The sequence below is a fragment of the Calypte anna genome, chromosome 1 (assembly GCF_003957555.1).
Source record: "Calypte anna isolate BGI_N300 chromosome 1, bCalAnn1_v1.p, whole genome shotgun sequence".
NCBI classification, from domain to species: Eukaryota; Metazoa; Chordata; class Aves; order Apodiformes; family Trochilidae; genus Calypte; species Calypte anna.
The window spans coordinates 170121247-170144533 of NC_044244.1; the positions used below are offsets into that span (position 1 = coordinate 170121247).

Genomic DNA, 23287 nt, shown 5'->3' on the forward strand with positions numbered 1-23287 from the left:
ATGTGTTGTGCTTCCACCATGATTCAGCCACTGGGACGCGCAGAGGTCACCCCATCTCCAGTGATCCCCACTGGTGCAGAGGTCCAAATCATTTGTTTGTTGAGCTTGCAAATACCTTCAGAAATTTCCATAGGATGTTCTGGAAATGTTGTTCTTCCCAGACCTATTGTTCCAGGGTCACTGTTGGCATCGCTTCTGGCAGATGCTGGCCCATGTCATGGTCTGGGTCACTGTCACCTCCCTTGCAGAGGTCCTTGTGAGAAGCTGGTGCCTGCATTTAGAAACTTCCCCATCATTTCACCACCTTGCTTTTTATATTGATTATTTTTCTTTGGAGAAGCTCAGAAGAGCTCAGCATACAAAACTCCATGCTCAGACTCTCAGAACTCCAGCATGAGGTGCCCTGGCTCCCTGGCAGGGTGTCTGTCAGGCTGTAGGCACATCAGCCCCACAGCCTCCCTGGGGTTGCTGCTCCATCAGAGTCCATAGGTGCCTGTGACTCAACTCTGCTGAACGTGCAGAGCTACTCAGAGCATCAACATTCTTAACAATGCTTAGAGCACAAAGTGCACTCACTGGCTGACCTGCCTGTCCCTGCCCCCTCTGAAAACACATTTTTCAGATTCTTTTTTTTTTTTTTTTTAAGCAGATACATACACAAATAAATGTGTATTGCAATGAATGGCTTTTCTAATAGATTTGGAAATCTGACTATGTTTGGGAGTACCTTTCTTACAGCAAGACCTTGTTGTATTCACAACAGGCTACAATATTGAAATTCTTTCAGGAGAAAAGAAAATCAGAATTTGGAGCAGAAGACTTGGGCAGAAAATGGGATTGGTTTCTCAGGTGTATAATGGTAAGAACTGCACCACTGATCAAACTCTTCTTAACCACAGCAGAGAAATGAATATTTGTGGAAAAAAATGTGTTTCTGCCTGAGCTGTACATGTGAAACAAGGTCATGTGAAATGCATGTCGGAGAGGTCAGGTTTGCTCCATTGATGCTGAGAGAGATGTCATCTCCTGTCTTGGCTGTGGAGCCATCTCAAGATGGATGAGCTGACTCCCTGCCTCTTTTATTTCTAGTTTTATACTTTAATCTCTTGCTGTTGTCCCTTGTTTCCAAATGCTGTTTCTTGTTAAATGTCACAGAAGGTGTAATTTGCCTGTTTTCACTACAGGAGTGGCTGCAGGAAGCTGCCTGTGCCAAATGATAAATATCTGAAGAAGATTATGGCTGTGTGATACTGTTGCAAAGTACAAGTTGAAGTATTTTAAAATGTAACCATAAGTTGGCCTTAACATACCTTTGCTTCAGGAACCACCCTTGGTCTTTTGAAGACAATTTTTATTAATCATGAAGCCACTAAGGCATTAATTTCTTTGAAAAGTGAAAATACATGTATATAAATTCACCAGCCCTCTTTTTGCAGAATCAGTTTTAATTCTGCTTACAAGTACTTTACTTGGAGGCAGTTATCTTCTGAAGAACACAAATAGTCTTTAAAATATCTCTGAAATATCTGATATTATCTCTGGGTTTTTTTTCCCCACACTAACTACACAGTCAACTCAGTTTCCAAGTGTCAGACTTTTTCACTTTTACTGAAGTGAAAGGAAAAAAAAAATCCCACTCATATTTTTTAAACATTATGGCATTTTTATTAATGGTCTATTTGAAGCAGGTAAGCTAATAAGAAATCAAAACACCATTTTGTGTTCAGGTTGTAAACTTTCTACATCATTAGGTAGTAGCCAATGAGTCCTGACTCTATGGGGTAATTAAACGCTTTGCTTGGCAAGGAAAGTCCACAGAAATTATTCAGATCATATAAAAATAGCAGGTTACATAGTTACGAGTTGTTGTAATAAAATGCTACAGGTGGGTACAAGATGACAATGCCACGTTGGCTCTTAGCTTCAGTAACTTAGGAGAAGAACCTTTAAATGATTCTATCCCTGTCTTTTCTTTCAAGTTCCATTTGATACAGAATATTATCCACCTGGCTCCCTTTCTGTAAAGTGGAATTTCCCTCTTTATTTAAACCCCAGATACAGTTTATGCTTGACCTTATTTTCACTTCTTAACAAATCACTTTTTTTATCCATGGTGTCCTAAAACAGACCAGTACTTACATACTTAAATACTTTCTTAAGTAATTAACCTACAGGCCACAAACACGTTTCTTGAAGGCCATCCCCCAATGCCAAAATGAATCCCTGATTTCTTCTACAATGTGCCCCATGACTGGGTTTCAAGGACATATTTATATTCATGTGTCCACATTTAACCACCTAAGCCAGTATGTTTTTTTAAACATTGACTTTTAAGTGCCAAGGAAAGTGCATGCAATGAAAGTTTAAAGTAATAAATAAATAAAATGCCTCTATGAATGTAATGTTGTCACATCCAGGTCAGATGACACATACTGCATGAATAAAAGCCAACATTGACACGCTGGATCTTTAGAATCACCCTTGTTCAGTCCAGAGATGTTTTTTTCTCAGAATTACAGGCTTTGTCAACTACTCTGAAATTGCATCTAGGCTTTAATGTGTACAGTAAGTGGAAATTATGAGCAGGAAGCAAATAAACTGAAAACAATTGGTATTTTTGGTTATATTAAGCCAAAAATGCCTTGCTAAGAAAGCCTGGTGTTTAGTTGTTGAACTACTGTGTTAATGAACTTGAGTCAGCTGAGAAGAGTCCTCTCACCAGGGAACCAGGCTCCTGAGTGAGCCCAGAGTGGTTTTTAATCAGATACTGAGTTAAAAACAATCATTTCACAACTACGCTTTTGGTTCTTTTAAGTCAAACAGCAAAGATTTACAAAGAACTTTTATAGCACGTTTTTGTGTGACAAAAAGGCTGTGAGGAGTGCCCCAGTGGTTCCAGTGCCAAGGGAGGCTGTGTGCCAGTGCAGTGCTGCTAAGCCATCCTTGTCTTGACCAAAACCTGTGGAATTCCCCAGCTTTGGCTCACATGGAATTGCCTTGTGTCTGTTCTTTTGGTTATGAGGAGCGTGGCTGCAGCATGCAAGGTCTGCAGAAAAATTAAGCCCTGCCATGACAGTTTTACCATCTGCATTAACCTTAATCTACGTGCCTGGGTCAAGTGCTTTTCAACACAAGCTTATCCAAACTAATCTCATCCCTGGGGAAGTTGAGGTTTTGATGAAGCTGCATTATATACTGGAAAGTTTTTGCCCAGTTCTGTTTGAAGGCAAAATACTGACACAGCTGCTCAAGCATGGACTGGGGCAGCTGGAGGAAGTTGTACTCATCAGAGGGGGGGGCAGAACACAGTTTAGTTCCAGAATATTTCTAGTGAGAGCCTAAGGCAAATATCTGAAACACAAGTATTTTTAAAATACAATGTTTTCCAAAATAATCTGCTTGTGTTCCTCTTCCCAAGTAAAATCTGTTTTGTGAGCATGCCCCCCCCCTTCTGCTCTGGGTGACGTGATGTGCAGACACTGCTCACTCACTACTCAGTTTCTCTAAGGATGTGCTCCTCCTCCTTATCCTCCTTGTGCAAAAGGATTGGTTGGAGACGTGATCCTCCAATATAATAAAGAAAAGTTATTTCTGCTTTAGAAATGAGGAAATGAGGCTGTTATCATTTAAGGGAATTAGGTTCTTAGAAACCACATGTGAGGATTAGAAAAAGTCATTGAAAGATTCTGTGTCCCAGCAAGGATCTAAAGGAAGGTGACATGAGCTGGCATAGTGCCTGGTTATCCAGCTTCTTGCCTTCTCCAGTTGTAAAATAATACAAAAGGCACACAGAAGGCCTACTTCAAAATTATCTTTTTCACCATTTTTCTTGAGATGGGTGACCTATCTGGGGATAGACTGTAGGATGAGAATAAACAATCTTCAAGTACAACTTCCTTGAGATTTTGTTTGGGTTTCTTTTTCTTGGTAACAACCAACCAGATGGTTTTCTGAGTACTAAACCAGAACATTAATTCATGTCCAGACAAATACTGCAAATGCTTCCTGGCCCACTGGGGTGCCAGGGAATGTGCTTGGTGTAGTGGAAAGGTTTTTTGTGGTTTTTTTCCCCCATTCTGTCTACAACAATGGATAAAAGTGCCAGGAACTCAAAACTGTAATATCCACCTGAAGCTCTTTAGGGCTTTATGTACTGACACTCCAGATAAACACCATGTGAGACATCTCCAACCAGAAAGCTTCTCATCCTAGAGAATTCATGACTTCATCACATGTTCAGAAAAACAAGTTCCTATTTTCACTGAATGATAAACCAGGAACAAAGAAACCCAGGATGGCACATTAACTTAATTTGGTGCTAAAGGTAAACTGTGAAAGTTTTAGCACTGGGTCACTGTCCCACAAAATCCAAATGCGGGTTGTTTATAAAAAAAAGAACAATCTCCAAACAGACAGATAAAATTATGAGAGCCTTGTCTGATTTTAAGTGGGAAAGAGTAGTTACTGCATTAGTGTTTTGCTGTTAAACTCCAACTGTTGGCAATGAACTCTCACCAGACATCTACACTGCATCCATCTTTACAAAACCCTGGGTGTTAGTGTACTTCTACACGTTTCCAAAGCTGATCAACACTGAGTCTTTCTTTCCTAACCTTTGGACATTCTGACCGTGGGTAAGTTCTCCAAAGGAGAAGTGTTTTCAGCAAGGAAGAAGATGTGCTCTTCAGTCAGACTTCAATTTCGGAATGCTCCCACTCTGCTTGCTTTGCTGATGAAGTTTTTCAGGAGGTCATGGTCCATTTCTGCAAACCCTTGAGTTTGTGTAACAACAGTCAAATGGTTTATGCAAAATCTGAAGCAAAATTCTTCCAAGTCCTAGAAAAAAAAAAAAAAAAGAAAATATGTGACTTGTAGTATGAATGACTGATAGCAAAAGTGTTGGATTTCTGTTTCAAATCTGTTATTTGATTAGCAGAGAATATACAATGTTGTTCACATTACCCAACCCTTTTCTGATCATTTTGATTAGATCACAAATGCTGATTAAATGAAGTTTATTCCTACAAACTATTCAATAAACCTCCCTCTGAGAAAAGAGGAGCAGCCACTTAAGTCAACTGTAGAACTCCATCACATTTACTGAGCTCAGAAAAGTCACTAGTAAGTGAAATCATCAGATTTCCCCACATCCACCTACTGGAGCACCAGTAACTCTTTTCTTCCCTGCAGTGAATTCAGTACTGGTTCTATGAATAGCAGATATCCCAGTCTTGCTGAAAAGAAAAAAAAATTAAAAAAAAAACCACAAAATATTCAATGATGCTTGCTGAACACAAAGTGAGTGCTCAGATAGATGTGTCTTTTGTGGCAAACTCAGGAGCTGTGTCCCCCTGTCTCGGAACTGGGATTCCTAGATAACCAAAATTGTTCTCTCTTGTCCTGGTCTTGCTGTAAGAGGATGTTCAGCTCCTCTGAACAGGAAACAAGCCATGAAGCCATACAACCATGATTTCACACAGCAGATTATGCCCACTGAAGCTGCTCACACCTCTCCATGCACTGGGTAAGTCCCCTTTAGCTGATTCCTGTGCTATCCTATCCATCTTGCTGTTGAAGGAAGATTAATTCCCCCTCCTGCACTTTGGCCACAACAACCCCATGCAGCGCTACAGGCTGGGCACAGAGTGGCTGGAGAGCAGCCAGGCAGAAAGGGACCTGGGAGTCTGGATTGACAGGAAGCTGAACATGAGCCAGCAGTGTGCCCAGGTGGCCAAGAAGGCCAATGGCATCCTGGCCTGTATCAGGAACAGCGTGGCCAGCAGGTCCAAGGAAGTGATTCTGCCCCTGTACTCAGCCCTGGTGAGGCCACACCTCAAGTACTGTGTCCAGTTCTGGGCCCCTCAGTTCAGGAAGGAGATTGAGGTGCTGGAGCAGGTCCAAAGGAGGGCAACCAGGCTGGTGAAGGGACTCGAGCACAGACCCTATGAGGAGAGGCTGAGGGAGCTGGGGCTGTTCAGCCTGGAGAAGAGGAGGCTCAGGGGAGACCTCATCACTCTCTACAACTCCCTGAAAGGAGGGGGTAGCCAGGGGGGGGTTGGTCTCTTTTCCCAGGCAACTCTCAGCAAGACAAGAGGGCAGGGTCTCAAGTTGGATATTAGAAAGAATTTCTTTACCAAGAGGGTGATCAGACATTGGAATGGGCTGCCCAGAGAAGTGGTGGATTCTCCATCCCTGGAGATATTTAAAAAGAGACTGGATGTGGCACTCAGTGCCATGGGCTGGTAACTGCAGCGGTGGTTCAAGGGTTGGACTTGATGATCTCTGAGGTCCCTTCCAACCCAGCCAAGTCTATGATTCTATGATTCTGTAGCAAACAGAGCTGGAGCCAGCAGCCAGGCAAGTCTAAATTCACAGTATGGGCCATGATCTATAAACTCTTCAAGGGTTACAGCAAAAAAGAGGTCTCTCAATCCAGTCTGTGGGTTAAGACACAACTATTGCTGCCAGAGATTAATTAACAGTAAAATGAAATTCAGCGGAATACCTGAGCATTTCCCTTAGAAACCCTTCCCCTGGGTAGAATGTTTCAAGTCTACTGCCTCTGTCTAGGTGTAACTAAATCTCTAACAGAGGCCAAGCAACACAAAATATCCGTTAAAAAGCAAGAAAGTAGCAACAACAATGCAGAGAAGGAAATTGTATCTCTCATAAAGTACTGGAAAAGCAGAAAACAAATGAGAATAGAAGGGGGGAAAAAATGTAAATAAGAGACACAGACAGCTTCATTTTCAGCAGACCTCTGAAATGTCACTGCCAGAACCTAGGTTGCTTTACAGTCAATGTGCAAACTTTTACACTAAATAAGATGGTGCTACAATTTCAGCTATTATTTTATATTTTGATTGTGAGGAAAAATCAGCCACTACTCATAGACATCACACGAATTCACAAAAATAACAGGCTTTATGATTTCAGCAAATTACAAAGATTTATTTCAGGGAAAGGAGACAATAACACCACCTTCAGAAGAGAAAAAAACAAGTTTACAAGAGGAGAGATTTTACCTAAATGAGTCACTCTGAGGAGAGTTGTTAAGGAAAGGAAAGAAAAACCAAGATAGCAATTAAATTTTATCACCCTGGGCTGGCCCTGGCCTCTGGATGGAAGGGGGGGAGGGGAGGGCAGGACCCCCCATTCCTGCTTGGCTCCTGTTCTCTGCTTTTTTTTCACTCTGCTGATGATGTCCTGTAGCTGATGCCAAAGTGGCAAGAGAAGGGGGGGAGAGAGGGGGAAGAGAGAGCCAGCCTCTTCTTTTCTCTTTGAGTTTTTATACAGCAGAAGGGGTTCTGTCTTTTCATAAATCACTGGCACCCAGACTTGCCAAAGATGACACATAGATTTGCCATCCCAAGAACTTCTCTTTTAATTATTGTAATCTTCCAGTCCTTGTTACCTTGCTAAATTTATTATCTTTGTCTCAGGAGGTGACCTGATTAGTGGTCTTATCTTTAGGTGCCTGTCAGGCCTGATACAAAACAAAAGCTAGTTAAGTTTGGGATAAAAATCTGCTAGTTCAGGATATGTTTGACATATTTTTAAAAGAACAGAAAAAAATACTGATTCAAGAGACGTATTTTCTATTTTCAAAGTGATTACATCAGATGGACAGCAGCTGCCTTTTCCTTACTGGTCATAGAACCTGTAGAATTCTCGTCACTAATTTTGCAATTTCTAAAAATGCTGGCTTTTAATTGGGCTCTATAGAACATGTTTAATCTAAAATTTGCTACAGTGTGTATTAGAAATATGCTTTAAAATAATTTGTAGCATCACATCTGAGGACAGGACAAAATATTTTCAAGTGTTTTTAATCCTAGCAGATGCATACAGTAGGCAAGGCAGTTTTTAGTTAATTGGATATGCTAATGGCACATGACACAGCACTACAAGCTTTTCACTAGCAGTGTCTACACTTAATAACAAAAAAAAAATTCATCTTCATTGGACAGTTTTGTTCTGAAGTGCTGATACACTGCACATGGGTCTCAAACCAATTTTTACGATATTAATGTAGTACACTAAAAGATGCTGGCATACTTCATGATTCCTTAGACTGAGACTATCCCATGTCATAGAATCATAGAATCATAGAATTGGCTGGGTTGGAAGGGACCTCAGAGATCATCAAGTCCAACCCTTGATCCACTACCGCTGCAGTTACCAGACCATGGCACTGAGTGCCACATCCAGTCTCTTTTTAAATATCTCCAGGGATGGAGAATCCACTACTTCCCTGGGCAGCCCATTCCAATGCCTGATCACCCTCTCTGTAAAGAAATTCTTTCTAATATCCAACCTAAACCTCACCTGGCACAACTTAGGACCGTGCCCTCTTGTCTTGCTGAGAGCTGCCTGGGAAAAGAGACCAACCCCCCCTGGCTACCCCCTCCTTTCAGGGAGTTGTAGAGAGTGATGAGGTCTCCCCTGAGCCTCCTCTTCTCCAGGCTGAACAGCCCCAGCTCCCTCAGCCTCTCCTCATAGGATCTGTGCTTGAGTCCCTTCACCAGCCTGGTTGCCCTCATTTGGACCTGCTCCAGCACCTCAATCTCCTTCCTGAACTGAGGGGCCCAGAACTGGACACAGTACTTGAGGTGTGGCCTCACCAGGGCTGAGTACAGGGGCAGAATCACTTCCCTGGACCTGCTGGCCACGCTGTTCCTGATACAGGCCAGGATGCCATTGGCCTTCTTGGCCACCTGGGCACACTGCTGGCTCATGTTCAGCTTCCTGACAATCCAGACTCCCAGGTCCCTTTCTGCCTGGCTGCTCTCCAACCACTCTGTGCCCAGCCTGTCTTTTCTGCCCTTCTCTGAAGCAGTCCTAGGATGTCCCTTTCTGAGCTGTGGATATAGAGAGCAACACTGCACTCCTGGGCTTGGCACACGTTGCACCTGGGGCAGGTGAATCAATTCAGCATCTGCTGATCATGTTAAAATATTGCACCTTATGGAAGACAAGGTGTGCTGAATAAAACCCTGAATCACAGAAGGAAGAGGAGGCTAAAATATATTTAGTCATCTAGCCCAGCCCTTTTATTGTGTTTCAGCCATTATAAAATCTGGGACTTTGTCCAGGACAGTTTTACTACCTCACAACACACCTAAATATCACTGCTCTTTACCTATTTTGCCTGACAGAGGACAACTGAGGGTACACCTGCTCTGAAGATGTCAAAACCTGTTGAAAAGCTTTGAAGAGGAGAAACTCGAGAATGAACTTGCAATGAAAATTTCTGCTGTTAGGAGACTCAAATCACTGGATCCACCCTTCCTTGTCCTCCCTTCCTTGATGTGCCAGGTTTCTGCTACCACACACTGAGAGTACAACTCAGCTTTGCCTCAGCTGTTCCTCTTCTGTTACTGACAGCTTGGTTACAACTGCTTGGTAACCAGCAGCTGATAATCCTGTTATCTACTAATCTGATGTTATCCCCTCTTTTGATTTGCAAAACTTGCTGACTTCCAGCTTCCTCTTTGCAACTCCTACACAAATTTATCTTATCTACCAAGCTGCCTCCATACAGCACAGACTACTGCAACATTTTTAACTCAAATTTTGTTCCAGTCTCTTCTGGCTACTTGTTTCCCATACCTACAACTGGTAATCAATCCATCACATTATACTTCCAGCCTCTCCACCTTTAAAACTTCATCCTACATTTCACAGCTAGACAAAAGCAAAAACACAATAATAAAAAAAAAAAAAAAACCAAAACCAACTTTGACACCAGCTACATATTTTGGGCCCTTGTAATAGGCAGACTTCTGTTTGGCTAAATTATTTTTACACTTGTAAAGGAGAAGAAAGCTTGAACAGAAAGATGAGGACTTCTCAACTAAGACAGATACCCAGTTTTAACAACAACTACTAAGTCTAAAATCCATGACACAGACTTCTTGAACAATGAAAACTTACCACATCATTAGTTCCACAATCAGCACTAAGAAGATGAGAAAGGGAAAGCATCTCTGAAAATATTTGCCTGTTTACAAGAATCATGCTTGCAGTACTGCTGATAACAGGTTGAGTGCTAGTGAAACATTCCAGAGCCAAGGGCAAACCAGATGACAGGATACAGGGAGAGGAATAACAATAGGTAATTTGTTGTGTGTCAGCACAATTCCTTGGAAACAACATGGCAAAAGTGACCTTTTTTTTTTTTTTATAGAAGCACAAGTATAAATAAGGAGGGACTTCACAGGTAAATTCTCCCACTGCCTGTAAAAGGCAGTGCCAGACACTGGCAGACAGAATGACCCAGTGGAGAACTCAGGAAGTGAACTGGCAGTGCAAAATCCAAAGGTGGAGAAGCAAATGGCAGGGAGAAATTTGCATGCCACAGACTGCCAGATGAGAAGGCAGGAAGCAGATTAAGAATCCTGACTCACAGGTGTAAGCCAAAAGGCCAGGAAGAAAAAACTAGTAGCTACATTTTTATATAGTTTTAAAAAGGGAAAGCAAACATCTGGGAAGCCAGTAAGGGAAATGGCAGTAATGATGCCTCAGTTAAATGCAGCTATCTATATATTAAGCAGTTTCATTTCTCAGAAAACAACTGCTTGCCTGAAGTTCTCCTTACCTGAGCTTCATATTTGACAGCAGCAGAAAGAAGAGCAATGGCATTCTCTTCACAAATGCCTTGTTTGATTGTTTGCTGGCAAAGCTTTTTCAACCTGTTTTCTCCATACAGTGTTGCCAAATCTAGCAGTCCTGTGAAAATTCATACAACATAATAATTTATTTTTCAAATTAATCAATTACCCTATAGTTTTATGATTAATTAATCAAAGAATTGTTGCTTGTTGTGTTTTTTTTTCCCCAGCCAATGTACACATTTTTAAAGATCCTCAAAAGACATATGGAAAAGGGGACCCTTCTAATATTACTTAATATTATTACTTAATATTATATTTAATATTATTCTGTCTTCTTCACTGTACTGTATCTCATTCTAGGCATCAATTAGTAACTTCATAGAATCATAGAATTGGCTGGGTTGGAAGGGACCTCAGAGATCATCGAGTCCAACCCTTGAACTTACATCCGACAACTTACATCCTATTAAATTCATGGAAGAAACAGAGAAACAGCCCCCTTTTCATCCATGATCAAATTGCCACACATACTCAAAGAGAAGAGTTTTAGGATGGCATTAGAGCCTCTTTAAGGGAAGAAAGAGAAGTTCTTACTAAGAGAAACAATTCATTCTTTTCAAACATTTTGCATCTTCCATCTTACTGCATCCCCACCACTCATTCTGCTTGGGCAGGTTTCCAGCTCCAATATCCCTTCTTCCTGACACCTCTCAAACTCAGGATTTAAGGGCTAATGGAACTCAGATGACCAAGCCCTGCTTTCCTCACCCTGGTATGACACAAACATTCAACTTTTCAGAAACAGTAACCTGAAATTATGTCCATTTATGACAAATACCTATTGCATCTTCAGGAGGGAGCCTTATGTTGTCTGTGTAGAGGTATTCCAGGAAGGCTCGGTAAACGGGATAAGAAAATTCACTCATTTCTATAATTTCATCATCGTTGCTTAGTATGGAACGAAAATGTTCACACCTGAAAAAATGGACCAAGATTATGTACTGCAAAGAGTGAAGCTAGAAAGATAAGCTGCAGCAAGAAGTTGGTAGAAAAAAACCCAACAAATCAGTCATAACAGCTCAAATACAGAAACTCTAGAAACTTGATCTCCTAATCTGAATATGTTGATTTCTTTAAGCCTTATGAGGCTCACAAGGCTTACACATACATGTAATTCAGAATTCTCCTTTATTCCTTTTATTAATATTTTATAGGAGGCTCCATTTCTACCTACAGTTTAAGGATGGTCCATGTCTTTTTGATGTTGTTTTCTTAAATATGTTACACATTAACTATTACCTAGCTCATCATAGATAACATTGACAATTAAGTTAGACAATTCTCATGTCAACCTGCTTTCTCCAGCATGATCTAGAGAAGAGGGAATTTATGAACATTTTAGATAACCTTTATGCCAGTGTCACGAGTCCACACACAATTTAGCATTAGATTTCATTATAAGTAAAAATTACAATATTTAAAGTGAAGGCATTCTCACACAGATCTTCCATCACGTTTGTTTTGGTTTTTTTTTTAATAAATCTGACTATTTTTTTGACAGACAAGATATAAACAAGGGAAAAGTGCTGCCTGGGATAGTTGTACTCTCCACCTCACAGTTCAGAGTAACTTACAATTCCCTGTACCTTGCTGCACCCTAAAAATCTTCCAGTAACATTTGAATTGTTTTCAAAACCATTGCTACAGCAAACTAACATCACCACCTCAGGTGACTTCTCCCATGGCAGCCACAATTTAATTGGACTCTTTCATACAACACTAACTTCTAACTCTCCCACATCAGAATTTGCTTTCCATTTACTAAAACTTCAACGTAAAAGGTTGCTTTCTTTTTAATGATGCTGGGACAAGTCTGTGAAGAAAGCTATGAAGAAAGCATCACCTAGATACAAATTAAAACCAGTTATTTAATTTATCCCTTCATTTACCTTTTTCACATTCACTTTTAATGTTTACATAAAAACTTTTTCTTAGCATTTTGTTTTAAAAAAATAAATAAAGATCCAGTCTAATTAATGAAGAAGTGAAAAGTCACCATCTAGTTTCTACCCCATCTTGTACCAGAGCCTGGCACTGGAAGAGACAGACCAAATCCCATTGCTTTGTTTCCCCTTTGGTGGTGGTGATGATGATGTAAATTCAGGCAGCTGTGGAAAAGACCTTGGGACTGGTCTGTAGCCACCAGAAAGTAAAAAGAGAGGTGGTGACACACATTGCTCCCCTAAAAATAAAAAAGTAAGTAAGTAAAAATCAGTTGGAATGCATCCTTTTGTCTCCAGAGCATCTCGGGAGGGCCTTGTCCTTTGGAGTGCCAGATCTGGAGAGACAGATCAGATTTTGGCTGCTTAAATGCCAAGGAGATGAATCCCACTCAGGTATCCCCATGGATCTGTTTCTGCAGGCAGCAGGTTGCTGGGTCAGCTTCTCACTGAGATGGGCATTGTGCTGCCATTTCACTACCATGGCAAGCTAATAACCACCAATAATATGATTTAGTTCAAGGGTAGGCATAGGAAAAGATGTCTTCAGAAGCAGTAAAGAAATGTCTGGATAATGAAAGGAACTTTCAAAAGAATTGCATTCTTGGCAGTGCTCAAGAGCAGGCTGAATGCTGCAAAATACCATGTTGAATACAATATTCTTTGATTCAGTTACATCACGAGACTATAGGCTTAAGGAAAGTATTAATTCTACAGACTGTGCTTGATGCTTTTTTATTCCTGTATATTATTTTGATAATGCCATGCATTTTAATCCATTTTAGAATTAGACTGATTTTCTTCCTAGAATGCAATATAACCTCAGAAAAGCAGAGAAAAAAAATGAAATAAGGAAAAGTTACATATAGTCTGATTATAAAGAAAAAGAACCTCAGAAACATTTTGGGAACACACAAGATTTTGAGTGGTATCTGGTGAAGGACATGTGGCATTCCAAAAAAACAGGGGGTACTGAGGGCAGGAGTGTCATGTATCGGCAATGAAACCAGTAAAGAGAAGAAAACAGTAATAAAAGTAACTGGGAAAGTAAGAAAAGAGAAGGTAAGACAAAAAAAGGGCAGATAAGAATTAGCAAGGATTATTTATGATAAGCAGGATGACATAGCCAAGCATTTTGAGAAAGAAAACAGGAAAGAGAATAAAGTATTGTAATAGTGAGTCAGAAGGAGCAGAAAGACAGAGAGGCAAGAGAGAAAACATCAGCAATAACAAACTAATCTTTGCATGTTAGTAACACTGGGTCTCTGTATCTCAAATCTCACTGTGGTGAGTGGTGTTAACTTGCAAGAAGTTTAAAAAAAAAAAAAAAGGCAGCTTAAAATTCAAATTCACTAATAAGAAGGTTTAGAGCAAGTAGGATAAGAGACAAGTGACAAAAAAAAAGATAATCTGAAGAGCACTTACTGAAGTTGATGTAGTGTCCAATGGAAGGAAAGGCAGGCAAGAATAAATACAAAGCCCCCAAATCATCCCAGTGGAGAAAGCCAAGAAAAAACAGGAAAACCTGATTCAGACTACTGGGAAGGCAGCAGAAAGAAATGAGCCTTCTCCTCAGCAGGAAAAGCTTATTTGAAATAAGGGTCAAGGCCACTTAGGTAGCACCAAGGATTACACAGTCAGATGGAGAGAAGTAATGAGAAGGCTGTGAGTAAGCAGCATGTTTGGTGATTTCAAGCAGTGAGGAAATGGGGAAAAAAGAATAACCCTGAAGAACAGCAGGTGAATCTCATGGCTGAGGGAAGAGGGTGTTTGTAAGTCAAGAATTTTGAGCAGTTATTACTCAGGACTGTAGGCTACACTACACTGTTTAGTTTCTATTAAACTATACAGATTGTGCCTTACCTAATTTTGAGAAGAACTTTATGAACATGAATGTATTTTCCATCCACTAGAAACTTCAGGTCTGCAGTTTCAGGGTTGTCAAATTCCTTCTTTAGTGACTGGGCTACTGTTAGATGGTCATCAGGCTCTAGAATAAAAAGGGGAATTAACAGAAAGTAGTAAGTAATGTAAGTATCTCTCACTCAGGATACCTGTTAGCAATTAACACCCTTAAAAAAATACTTTAAGGGTAGTAAAAAAATACAGTATGAATGCCCAGAAAAGCAAAAGGTTTGGGCTGTAGGGGACCTTAAAGACCTAGTTCTAACCCCCCTGCCACTAGAGCATCACTCCAAGCTCCATCCAAACTGGTCTTGAACACTTCCAGGGAAGGAGTAGCCACAACTCCTCTGGGCATCTGCATGTTGTCACAAGAACTCAAAAAAAAAAAAAAAAATTTTTAGCCTGCAAGTCCTTCTCCTCACAGCTGCCCTCAATCCATTCTCCACCCAGCCTGTGTTTGTGCTTAGGATTGCCCTGACCCAGGTGCAGGACCTTGCATGGGCCACTGGCATGGGTCCATCAGCATGGGTCCATCTCTCAAGATCCCTCTGGGTGGCCTCCCTTTCCTCCAACCATACAACACAACTTGGTGTCATCAAATAAAGGGTTTCTTCAGTCCTTTCTAGTTTGCTATTCTGAACAAATACCCCTATTAAAATAAAATGTAAAAAAAATTAAAATCTCCTCTTCTGACTCATCTGGGTAAGGCCAGAGAAGAAAAAAACCAACATCTGACACAGTCACGAAGCTTAATGCTGCATCTGATAGCAAATGCTATGAGTCATTACTGGGTAAATTAATCTAAATGAAAAGTATTAGTTACTCAAAAGGTCAATAAAAATCACAGTAAGATTTTGGAAAATACTGCCATGAGGAAACACTGCCTTACAGCAGAAATAAAGCTGGAACCAACATACTGGCTTCAGTCAAACTACCCAGTACGATATCCCTAATGGTAAACACACAGTTATAAGTCTATTAAAAACGTGTTTTCCCTACAGTTACAAAGTTAAAAGCACTCTGGGTGAACGTCTGCATGTTCCTCTTTGTGTCCTATGTATGTAAATCCCTCTGCACATGACATTCAAATAATAGTTACTAGGGAGCCTTGAAAAGTCATCTATTGTCTGGATATAATCTTTTACCTCCTGTACTGCTTCCTGATCTCTACTGTATTTGTAGCCTCAGAGTATTATCTCCTTTAATACCACTAAGCAATTAAACCCCTCAATCCTCATTCTTAACCCAGAAAACATTTTGTCTTCTTACCACATATACACACATTACTGGTTTATAGAAATTTTGTGGGTCACTAATAAGTTGCTCTCTACAGAAAATTACATAAATTATAGGTCCTGTAGCCTACAAAGCTAGAAATAAGGATGGTATTCTGCTGGAAATGGAAAGACCTTCACAACAAGTCCTAGAAAAAACTTAAGACACAGTTTGATACTGTTAGACAGTTTAGCACAAGTATTTAAATTTCATTTAGAAGATGTCACTTAGATTCAGGCATATTCAGGGCAACAATTATCAAGGTGCACGGAAATACAGCTAAGAGGATTGGGGAGGGATTTCAAGAGATCAAATATAAAGATAATAAAAAACCTTCTGAAATAACAATACTGTAAAAGACTTTGTTGGTTCTTATTTTCCAGAATGTGGTTTATTTATTCTGGTCTCTGGCTATCCAAGTAAGTAATAATTTTAATAACCAGTGCAGAGCTGAAGGTCTTCAAATTTAACTGGAATTCAGATGTCCACCAATACACACCTCCTGATGACTTCTCCAGCCAGCACAGCTAAACTGAATAGAGAGGGTTCAGTTTTGGCATTCATATAGGAAAAATAGGTTCTTTTATTTGTTACAGCACTGAAGGGGAAACCAAAGGAAGTATATGAAGAAGTTCACACTGACAAGTCACAAGGGAAAACTCCTTAATCAGTGCAAAGAACTGTAATAAAAATGTTAGAACTGGCACAAACAGGGAACGGACAGGAATTCCTGGGTGTGGAAGCACCAGAACACAACAGAGAAGGGCTGTAAGCATGGCAGATGTCCTTGGCACCTAGTTCTGCAGATGTTAAGATATTAAGGATGCAGCTGCATGATGATTCTCACCACTGGATCAGGAGACCAGCAGTGAGTCAGTCCTGATGATTCACCAAGACAGGGCAGGATGAAGAGAACAGACACTGTCATCTAGAGTATGCAAAAAGACACATCCAAAACCAGAACAGAGTCACCTAACCAAAAGGAATCCAGAAGGCACGATGAGGGCATGATAAGTCAGCATCCTTTATCCTTGGTCATTACAAGGAACACTGCTCAGACCAACTGAAGACACATTTCAGTGCTGGGGTGCTGGGCAGACCACTCAGCACATATAAGAATGGGGGTTTGAAAGTGCATCTGAAATAAGTTTTGATTAAAAAGGAAATAACCTTTTTATCCTGAAAAGTTTCACCTGTAAAAGGTGAGAGTGAAGGTGAGGATAAAAGATGTGTTGGGAAACAGTTATCAATGTAGCCTTAACCATCCTCTGCTAAAGATACTCTGAGTATTAATGAGCAATGTGATTATTAATAAATAGTTTACTTGGATGTCTTCAGCATAAAGGTGGTGATTACATCAATGATCACCTGTAATCCCACTCAGGACTCTTTTAGCTGACCTAAGACAGCATTGCTGACCTAAACCAGCACTTATAAAAGAAGGTAAGAAAAGGTGAATTTGCAAGAAGAGCACTGAAACACTGTAACAAACAGTTTGGGCCTCACTCAAGCAGTTGTCTTTTTTGTGAGGAAAGAAATAAGAAAAGAGGCAATTTTTGCTTCTTGCCTTCCTCTACTCTCTTTTGGAAAAATTCTTCAATACTTTGCACTAAACTGAGAAGAGAAGGCAAGAGAAAGAGGGGAAGTTCTCATAGCATGAAGTTTTATTTTAACTGGACAAGAAAAAATAGAAGCTGAAGAGCCCCAGAACCCTGTTAATGTACATATAACTGAATTTATGATTAAGCTACACAAGCTAATACTGGCCCACGTCCTTCATAAAATAAACAATTCTCATGGAAGAAAACCATGAGCATACTACAGACACGTCTATGTAGAACTTAAGACTGACAAACATCTATTTACACAGAATGAGCTGTGCCATTGCCTGGGATTTAAGTGCAGTGTAATACAATTTACATCTAATTATTAGTAGGCAAATATGAAGAATATTAAGAATTTCCCCAGTAGTTAGGCATGTGTCTTAGTTTTGAACAAGCCACCCTAGAAAGCACATCTCAATATAGAGAAAAAAGGGGACTTCAGACTATGCTCTAAAATATGAATTTTGGCAAACAGCTTCCTGTGAACAGGATTCTCTATTTAATCCTCTAGTTTAGTCTCTCTAAGCTGAAATATGAGTACTGTTAACAGAATTTCCTTACCTTGGCATCCAGAGTTTACCAAGGGAGCAAAGAGTATTCTACAATTGTCAGACAAAAGCATAACAGCAACACAAAAGCAATCACAAAGGCAGTACCAGAGTGGAAAGGAAGCATGATGGACTCTGTACCCTTCAAATTACATGTTAACAAATTGTTGCACCTTTTAGCTTCATCTCCCATATGACACCTAGAGACAACCCCAAGAGTCTCATCTTTGATTAGGTCAGCAAAATCAGTAATTTTATTAGCAACCAATATGAAATTTAATTTAGAGCTGGAGAATGAGCTCTCTGTTAGACAATGCTATGTACTTAACTCTTCACAGCCAAGGCCAGCAAGACAGACCTTAATATTAGCCAAATATTTGAGATCCAGCAGCCTGTCTCTTCAGAATCCCAGGTCATGATCACTTGTGATGAGACTCTAAATACCTGTGGCCAATTCTAAACATGAGAAGTTGGCTCCTTCGATTCTCAACACCCTACTGAAGGACATCAAAGAAAACTAAGAAAACTTCAGGGTTCCTAAATGTTCTGCATGGCTCCCTGAAGCCTTCCAATTCAAACTCAGCTTCTTAAGCCATGGCCATGGTGCAGTAACATTCACTGGTTACACTACAAAAAGACCCTCCCCAACACCAAGGCATTTCCCCACAGAAATAATAAATAATAATAACAAATCAGACAACTGTCTTAATCATTTTTACAGTTCCATATTACCATTTACACACGTGTGATTACGACTGAGCTTCCCAGTATAAATTTCTGCATGAAACTAAGCTCAGGCTTCAGATACATGCTTTATGCCCTAATGGCTCCATTTAGAAGATGTCAAAGCAAAAAATATTTCAGCTCACCTACTGACAGAAGGCGCCACATAACAGCAGGGGTAGCAAAGCAAGCAAAGACATCATCAGTGCAGGCAAAGTGAGTGAGGTGGGGAAGGATCACTGACTGCCCACGGCACTGGCCCCACATGTACACCTGCCCACTCTGGGTCTTGGCAGCCGAGGTGTGAGCAGAGTGGCAGGCTGCAATCTCTATAACTCTGAATTTACAAGCAAACAAAAGAAAAAAGAAAAGAAAAGGGAAAAAAAAAGCAGGTCACTCTCCTAAGAACGAAATGCGGTGAAGCAGCTCACTATGACCCCTCTTTCCCTGATGCAAAACATATTTGTAAGCATGCATGCACCTCCAATCAAAAGAATGTTTTCCTGTCATACGTAGAAAATTTAAAGAGATTATTGAGGTTTCATCAAATAGCTGGCATCCAGAAAGTCTCTCAGTGATAAAGCATCTTGGGAGTGAGGAGACACAGGTGCAGCAGAGCAGTGTATATGCTGCAGCACATGCTCCACTGATACCCCCAACTCCCTCAAACAAAGTTATGCTGAGTTTTAAGTCTCTGAAAGTCCTTGGTGGTGCTGGGCAGTGAGGTGAGTGGCTGTAGAGAAGGAGTATTTGGAAATTATGAAAAAGGAGATGAGGAGGTGTTTAAAAAAAATACAATTTGCATTTTGGCTTACAACTGAACGTTAATGAAAACTTTTTCATCCTTGCTTCTTGGTAACAATTATAAACAATCACTTAAATATACTTCTTTTAATTAAAATACTGAAGTGTTGTTACTCATGCTATCATGATGCTTCATGGACTTTCATTTTGAAAATTAAAAACTAGAACCAAACTGCACTCAGAGCTGTTTCTAAATGTATTTGAGCCATGCTAGGCTATCTCATTAATCCCAAAGTTGATTCAGAATTTCAAAACTCCCATTGTGCACATTATGCAATCCACTGTTTTGCAGTCTGAACTACTGCTTGTTTACTTGTTTTCCCAGCTGCCTGGGGAAAATAGCTGGGAAACAACTTGTTTAAAGCTGTATGTCCAAATCTTGCAGGCTTTAGTGAGGTAATATTCCCCATGACACCAGGAATGCAGATCCTGGCCAACAAAAGGGAAAGGCAGCGTACAGCACTAAAACTGTGTTAAAATGTGGTAACATTTAAAACAGCCAAAGCATCTGGGAAAAAAATCAGTTACATCTGAAACATAAAGATAGCAACATTCAAAATCAGGCCACGTCTCATCACTGGGGAGGAGCTGTCTTATTGTTTGCAGGAGGAGGCTAAAATCAAGACCTCAATAGTAAGGAACAGAAGGAAAAATAACAGGATCAAATTTCTGGCCACATATATACATGGCTTTTAGTCAGCAATAGAAACAACTGCACCAGTAACCATCAAGGAGTTGCAGGAAAACATTTAACTTGTGAAAAGCTAAGTTTGATTTTCAGGCAACAATACCAAGGAAGAACTCCTTTTTTCTCTCTGTCTTGGATTATGAGCCAGATCGAAGAGCAGAAAGGACAAACACAGCCCACTCTTCACATTTTTGATGTATACTTTTAAAAAGTAACATATTAAAATATAATTTATATTGAGACAATAAAGCTTTCAGCATTGACTTCAAATGATGAAACTACATCACTGAAGAGAAACTGCTCTTAAGGAGGATAAACTACAATGAGAGCAGAAAATAGGACATTTGGGCTCAGAACATTCAGCTTCTCTTTCACAAGGATGGTAATGGGGCAGATTCAAGCACTTTCAGTAAAAACCAAACATTAATGCACTGATTTTGTATGTCAGACAAATCTGACCAAATTTAGCAGAAGAAACAGTACAAAAAATTAAAGGCTATTTCTTCCAAAAACATAGATTAAAACCACCATAATTCTCTGCAGCTTTTTTGAGAGAATGCCAACTAATATCTGACTGCTAAACTGTAAGTATTACCTGTCCTTATCCACAATAACTGTTGTAGGGTAAGACTGGTTACTTTTATTACCAGTACCTAACTGGCCATATGAATTGGCTCCCCAGGCATAAATCTGACCTTCATCTGTTAGCACTAAGGTATGTGCATAGCCACAGGCAACCTACAAGGAATAATAAAAAGAAAAAAATCTCATTTTTATGTAACAGTAAGTTAATACAGACAGATACATGTTATGCCATACATTAATGTCATTATGTCTATACCAGTGTAAAAATTACAAAAACTGCAAATACAGGTAAGTTTATTTTTAAAAGAAGCAAAGTAGATGAGGTGACTTTGAGGAAAAAAAAGTATCTCAGTGAGGAATCCTGCCTGATAATCTGAAGAATACAGCAAAAGAATTGCTGGAGACTGAGAAAAAAGGAAAGCTGTATAAAAAATACAGACAGTATGCAGAAAAAATGCAGAAAAAGGCAGATAAGTCTTGCACTGACCTTACTCTGTGGGCAACTGCTCCAAGGTGAAGAGCTGTGAAAACAGGAGAGTTCTCCCTATCTGCTCCTCTCCTCCTCAGCTGCCAGCCACACAAAACTTCCCCCTCCCTGTGCCAGTTCCAGAGCTGACCAGACCCTTGCTGAGATAACTCACACCACTGGAAGGAAACTCTCCACATCTGGGCGTGAGGATCACCAGTGCCCACACAAGGTAAGCAACAGGAGCAGCCAGCCAGGAAAGGGGGGGAAGAGATGAAACTTTCCATCCTGATGGCAGCACACAACTGTGTCAGCTCATACCCTCATGTGGAAACCCACTTGGTTCTCCTGAGATGCCTCCTCAGGTACCTCACAGGTTAAGTTGTCCAAATGGCCACATGCCCCACATACACAGTGGGAAAATTAGCAGCAATAGTCTTGCTCTGCATGAATTAATGTAACCTATCAATAACCAATGTGTGTTGTTCAAATCTAGCTCATGTATCTTTATATGATCTGCAAAGCACATATAAGATAAGTATATGGAGTCCACTGTCATCCATGAAGCATGTGATGACCTTTAAATGAAATAAATCTGTAAGTTATTTACTGACAGGAGGGCTACAACTTGGTATTAATTGAAATCAAGTGGATGGAAATATCATCTCAGTTAGACTTACTGGAGCACTCATACTCTCTGAACAGGAGAATAAATACAGAGGAGAATTATTCACTTTATTACATTAGTCTCCAATAGTAATTGCTACCAGCCAAGAAAATGAATGTAAAACTATGTAATTAAATGAGTTTCTTTTTAAAGATTTTAAAAAATCCTTAACTTTCATGAGTAAATGTAATAAGTAGGATACAAAATTTAAAACCCTCTTGTAAATTTTCACTAGTTTACAAAACCACTGCTTTCTAGCAGGATGTGTCACTTCCCTGAGAGTAACCTCTATTTTGGACAAATAAATTAAAAACTTTTAAGTAGTTCTGCAGTTACTTTTAATATTTCTTAACAGTCAAAAAAAGTCACCAGTTTTCCAGTTAAGGCTGATGGCTACCCAGTTATCTGGTAATGTTTAATAATCACCCAGCCATGGAATCATACCAACTGTTGATCAAAAGCAGTTGGAGGAAACTTGTTCAGTCTCCAAACACTGGTTAATCACTGTGGCTGGAGTGCAATTCTAAAAGTGACACTCAGCCTGATTGAAAGACAAAATGCTGAATTGCAGCACTCACCCAGAAAAGATGACAGAGGGTTAATGAAAAATGAGGCAGTCTAAGAAGACTTTCTTATTTACTGAAATACTAGTTTGTGGGTTGCTTTTTTTTAGCTAAGTGTCAAAGACCAAAAAAAAAAAAAAAAAAAAAAGACCAAACATTTCTAATTCCCTAGTCCTCCTTAAGTAAAATCCTGATCTCACTGAAGTCAGTGGCAACATTCCCACTGAACTCCGGAGGATCACAGCTTCCCCCATGGTGGCAGAGGTCTATTGTAAGACACATTTTTTTATTCTTATAAATGCCACTTGAAACCAAGAGATGAAAAACTATCTGTTATAAACACAGAACATGCCTTGGCATATTTTCAGTTGTTCCCAAAGGGTTTGACATGGAGCACCACACACATACCCTCTGCACACGAATGCCCTGCAGAGCAGCTATTCGGCACGGGGTTGGTTGGTTGCCACTGCTGCCCAGTCCCAGCTGACCATTGCCATTGTAACCCCAGACGTAGACCTTAAAAAACAGAGAGAGGGATTTTAACTGTTTACTCCCAGCTACTTCTTTGGAAAGCAACAGAACTACTTCAGACTAAGAATACAAATAAAAATCATAAAAATAAAAGAAAGCTGGGGCTGGGCTTTTTACACGGGTGCGTGGCGAGAGGACAAGGGGAAATGGTTTAAAACTTGAAGAGGGGAGATTTAGGTTGGACATGGGGAGAAAATTCTTTCCTGTGAGGCATTGACACAGGTTGCCCAGGGAAGCTGTGGCTGTCCCCTCCCTGGAAGTGTTCAAGGCCAGGTTAGATGGGACCTTGAGCATCCTGATCTGGTGGGAGAT

The 23287-nt window shown here is 40.1% G+C and overlaps 1 protein-coding gene across 2 annotated transcripts in view; it reads right to left on the reverse strand.

The window, feature by feature from the left end:
- Positions 1 to 1384: 1384 nt before the first annotated feature.
- The window catches only part of RCBTB2 (RCC1 and BTB domain containing protein 2), a 43972-nt gene continuing 22069 nt past the window's right edge, over positions 1385 to 23287 (reverse strand). For both annotated transcript variants that reach the window (XM_030465886.1, XM_030465895.1), the window contains 7 exons: positions 22853 to 22960; positions 20759 to 20901; positions 18818 to 19008; positions 14480 to 14606; positions 11455 to 11591; positions 10601 to 10731; positions 1385 to 4836 (listed from right to left, as the gene is read on the reverse strand). In XM_030465886.1, coding sequence (XP_030321746.1) covers positions 4696 to 4836; positions 10601 to 10731; positions 11455 to 11591; positions 14480 to 14606; positions 18818 to 19008; positions 20759 to 20901; positions 22853 to 22960 — 978 coding nt within the window. In that variant the 3' untranslated portion in view covers positions 1385 to 4695. The remainder of the gene's footprint in view (positions 4837 to 10600; positions 10732 to 11454; positions 11592 to 14479; positions 14607 to 18817; positions 19009 to 20758; positions 20902 to 22852; positions 22961 to 23287) is intronic.